This window comes from Papilio xuthus, unplaced genomic scaffold (assembly GCF_000836235.2).
Source record: "Papilio xuthus unplaced genomic scaffold, Pxut_1.1 DF828952.1, whole genome shotgun sequence".
Classification (NCBI taxonomy): domain Eukaryota; kingdom Metazoa; phylum Arthropoda; class Insecta; order Lepidoptera; family Papilionidae; genus Papilio; species Papilio xuthus.
Window position 1 is genome coordinate 7,115,325 of NW_013529697.1, and position 4,500 is coordinate 7,119,824.

At 36.5% G+C, this 4,500-nt stretch overlaps 1 protein-coding gene across 1 annotated transcript in view; it reads right to left on the minus strand.

Annotated features, from left to right (window-relative positions):
- The window catches only part of chm (lysine acetyltransferase chameau), a 14,775-nt gene that overhangs the window by 7,043 nt on the left and 3,232 nt on the right, over positions 1-4,500 (minus strand). The window contains exons 5-8 of the mRNA XM_013320102.1: positions 4,272-4,465; positions 3,727-3,929; positions 3,143-3,320; positions 2,482-2,676 (exon numbers count right to left, since the gene is read on the minus strand). Coding sequence (XP_013175556.1) covers positions 2,482-2,676; positions 3,143-3,320; positions 3,727-3,929; positions 4,272-4,465 — 770 coding nt within the window. The remainder of the gene's footprint in view (positions 1-2,481; positions 2,677-3,142; positions 3,321-3,726; positions 3,930-4,271; positions 4,466-4,500) is intronic.

A 4,500-nucleotide genomic window follows, 5' to 3' on the forward strand; every position in this document is an offset into this window, starting at 1 on the left:
GCCACGGTTTACGTCAAGAGCGTAGCGCTACGCTACGGCGGCGTAGGCTGTAGTGAACGTAGTAAATGAAAGAAGTATTACCGGTACACGATTTTAAACTCTATTTGAATGTTGTTTAAATTTAAAATGAACTAACAGTTAATTTCCTTTGAGAGATCTGGATGATTTTAATAAAACATGAATTCCTATATTATACTGAAAAATTTCCGAAAGGACTTTTTCCTTCATTTAAAAATGCTCATAGAATAGAATTTAAGGAATAAGTCTAGATGGATGGCATTATACCTATTCCTAGTCTATGTTTGAGAAGCTATTAGTTTCAACAAGGCTACAATTGATAATAATTTTTAACTTAAAATAGACTATTACGTAACATATTTTGATTCTGTTTTTTGTGTCATATCAAATACTTTTATATTAATAACTAGCTGTCGCCCGCGACTCCGTCCGCGTGTATATATAAAAAAACTTAATTAGTGTAGCCCACCCATCCATCCATCCCTATTACATCCATCTAAACATTTGCATTAATAATATTAGTAAGTTAAATAAAAAGCAGCTCTTTAAGCCATAAATTCGAAAAAAAATGAATAAAAATTATAGTATCCTATGTCCGTCTCCTGGCTATAAGATACCTCCTCACCAATTTTCAGGCATATCGGTAAAGCCGTTCTTTAGTTATAAATAATGTAACTAACACAACTTTCTTTTATATATATAAGAAGATAATATCGTTAAAATACCTTCATTGCAAAAATTTTATTATATGCTAAAATATACATATAACATTATATATTATGTATTTATTGTGTACATTAAGGGTTATGTTATTCTGTAAGTTTAAATTAAATCATGGATAAGCATCGATAACACAATTTTGAGTTAATTGTGAAACAATAAAATAACAGCCATTCTTTTGAGACCCAAAAACCCTTTTTGCGTGTGAAATGTGCAAGGCCTCATAAAGCGAGGCTTTTTCATGTCAGAATTTTTTACGACAACCCACACTAAGAAATACTAAACTACGAAAACATTTTGACTATTTTGATATCTCCAATATGGATACTATACAAATAGTACAGTAGTATACACAAAAAATATATGTCGACAACCCTAACTGAATAGGGCTGTACCAATATGACAGAGAACCAATATAACATAATTTGGTATTAGGAAAGTTATAATCCCTAAATCCATTAGGTTAGTCAAAGTACGTTATTCAATATGTCTGGAAAGTTCCGGTATTGAGGTTCCTTTCAATAGCAGGTAAAGACGTGTGCTCTCGAATAATCCAATTTTTGGATCGACAATCCCGACGTCGGGGCACGATTTAAATCATTCAACCGACGACTGTATTTCTTCGTTCACTATTTCTATTGAATTCTACATGGGATTTACTTTCAACTATGTCTTAATATGAGAATTAATGATCTAATTATCTTTAGTATAATTTCGACTGTTATTATTAGTATAGGTCATTTTATAGATTTTAACAATTGTGCGACACAAGTGAGTTGATTTCACGTCAAATTTGCACTCCTTAATGTCATTGTAAATTTCTCATTATTTAATCTTAATTACATATCCGGTATAAACCAACTTAGAAGATAAAAAGAATAAGAAAAAGAACAAAAAATACGATAGGAAAGTAATTAAAAGATAATAAATAAATTTGAGGAAATGAACATTAACACTCCAATGAAAACATACGAGGGAACCCTAAATCGCACGCCGTACTTTGGGAATCTCAACCCGGCCGGTACTTACGCAGCGAGTCGTGGGGGTTCTGTGGGGAGTCAGGGGGTGGGTGGGGGGTGTGTCCCGCCCCCGCCCCCCTGCCACCTGCCGGTCAACGACCCCACAGCTGACGCGGCTCAATGAGTACGTAGTACGCGACCTACGTATACAAAATACAGTTTCGCGTAGGTCTCAAATGTCAGATACGATTTTTTACTGCAACTTGAAAAAGGAACGGAAAAGTAATTTGTTTTCGTTTTATTTAACTTTGTTTTTAATCGTGGCTGCCTCTTCTTCTTTACGTTTCATTCACTTTTTTTTATTTTAAAAGTGCAATTTTATATTCGAAGTAGTGTTCTCTGAATTTAAAAAAAGCAACGATTTATTTTTTAACAAAAATACGAGATAGTGACTTATTAATAACTTTTTTTAGGAAAATTAAAAAAAAAACTTTTGACCGAGAGGAATAACAGAAATGATTAATAATTTCCACAAAAAGCCATCAAATTTGAAATATTCTTCTTCCTACCATTTATCATGTCTTTTTTGTGAAACTGAAGAATTAAAAACAGGTTAATTGTAGAAAATAATACTAAAAAAACAAACCTAAAAAAAATAGTCTGAGTCAGTCACGAAAGAAACTTCAAAGTAGCAATGAAGTTAACTAAAGTTGTTAACATTTAAAACTAGATGGCGTTATTCTGAAAAAAAAGTCGACAATAGCTCCCCCTGACGAGTGCTTACCTTACTAAAGTATCCTACAATATGACATCCCTCGTGGTCTGCGCAGGTCATTACGTAGAAGAGGAAGGGTTCCACGTCGTAGTACAACGTCTTGTGGTCGAGGAAGAACTTGGCGAGGAGACAGAGCTGCTGGCAGTACTGCTTGTGCTTCCTCCCGTCCACCTGCCACACGCTCAGCTTGTCCTTGCGGTATACCTAAATAATTAAATCTTTTAAATCAAAGCCGAATGAACTCCGAAACTATTAAGCTAATATGAAAAATTCATGATTGGGAAGCTACACTGTCCGAGGGTGAAATAGGCTCTTGTTATTACTAGACTGGCTATCGCCCGCGACTGCGTTTGCGCGGAATTAAACAAAAACTTAGTAGTTGCCTATGTGTTATTCTAGGCTATGTTTTACATCTATGCCAAATTTCAGTGAGATCCATGAAGACTTTCTAGAGATACCTTCTAACAAACATCCATCCATCCATCCAAACATTCGCATTTAATATAAGTAATTAATATTTTCATACGAATTACAAAAATATTATGCAAAATAGGACATTACACTAAAAAAAGCTAAAATTATAAAATCATTTTTTTTTAATTTACAAAGTTTTTATATGAAAACGTAAGATGCAATTTTACGATGTTTCTGAGTAAATTAGCCACAGTACCTCATCACCAGGCGGATGTCTCCAGACGCACTTGGTACGATGTCGTGCTGCACCCGCAGCGCACTTGTGATGTCCCAGGCAGAACTCGCACACGAACAGACGTGGTACGCGCGCCGCGTCCCCCGGGTACGGGGACTGGTACCACACCTCCATCATGTATTTGCCCATCACTACGTATCTACACAATGTACAATCACCTGATGTCATTTTGGCTTAACACTTTTTTAACCTTTAGTTACCATGAAGTCGTTTATACGTGTTCCGTACCTCATAGGAAAAAAATGGAACCCTTATAGGATCACTTTGTTGTCCGTCTGTCTGTCTGTCAAGACCCTTTTTTTAGAGAAAACTACGTCAAGTAAATATTTAAATAAATATTAAAACTAGATTCTGACTTTAGCAAGAAGTAATATTTCATTAAAATATTTAAATCACAGTCAAATTGTGTCACAAAAAGCAATTTAAAATATAATAATTAAAAAAAAACGTATTAATATAAAACTAATGAAAACTCTCAACAAACACAAAACATAGTTCTATTAATTTGTATCGTCTTATATATGTTTTTTTTACATAAAACATACCTTGTGCCCTTATCAGAAGGCAGATCACCCAGTTCCTCTTCAATTTTAATAGCGGCGAGAGCCTGCGCCTCTCGGAACAAGCGCAAGTCGTAGTCAGGGGCGAAGCCTTCTAGCACTGGCTCTCTCTCCTCCGTCATCTCTTCACTGGACGCGGCCAGCTTCTCCCGAAGTTCTTGACTGCCTTTCCATTTGGAACGTAAGTCCTGACGAAGATATAACACTATAACTCTGGAATTCATTAAATTGATCGAATAAGAGAGAAAAATACCAAAAGATACAGTTTTAAGTCAAATTCACAAAAAAAGCTACTAATCGTGGGTTTCTGAGACTAAAATTCCTATTACATACAATATGTTTTATATGCAGATTTTGATCTCAAAAAACCACGGTTACTGTAGCTACATAACGCTGTCTTATCCATATCCGGCGCCTTGGTACAAAGTTACTCACCTGGTTACCTAAAAATAACATGTAAGAGACCAAAAGTCGGGGCAGGAGGTTGTTGGAGGTGACAGCTAAAACTTTTGAAGCAGAAAAAAGCATACTTTAACTTTGAGCTGATAGGCTCGCTGTTCGATGGTGGGCATGGCGCGGGGTCGCTGGTGCAGCGCGTTGAGTGCGCGGCGTCGTGCGGCGCCGGCAGCTGCGCGCTCCTCGCCCGCCGCCACGCACCACGCCGCCGTCACGTTGTGGTACACCGGGCACGCGTCCCACGTGAAGTGACGACGAGCCTTCCCACCTTACCCATATACACAATATATTTTAACATTTTAA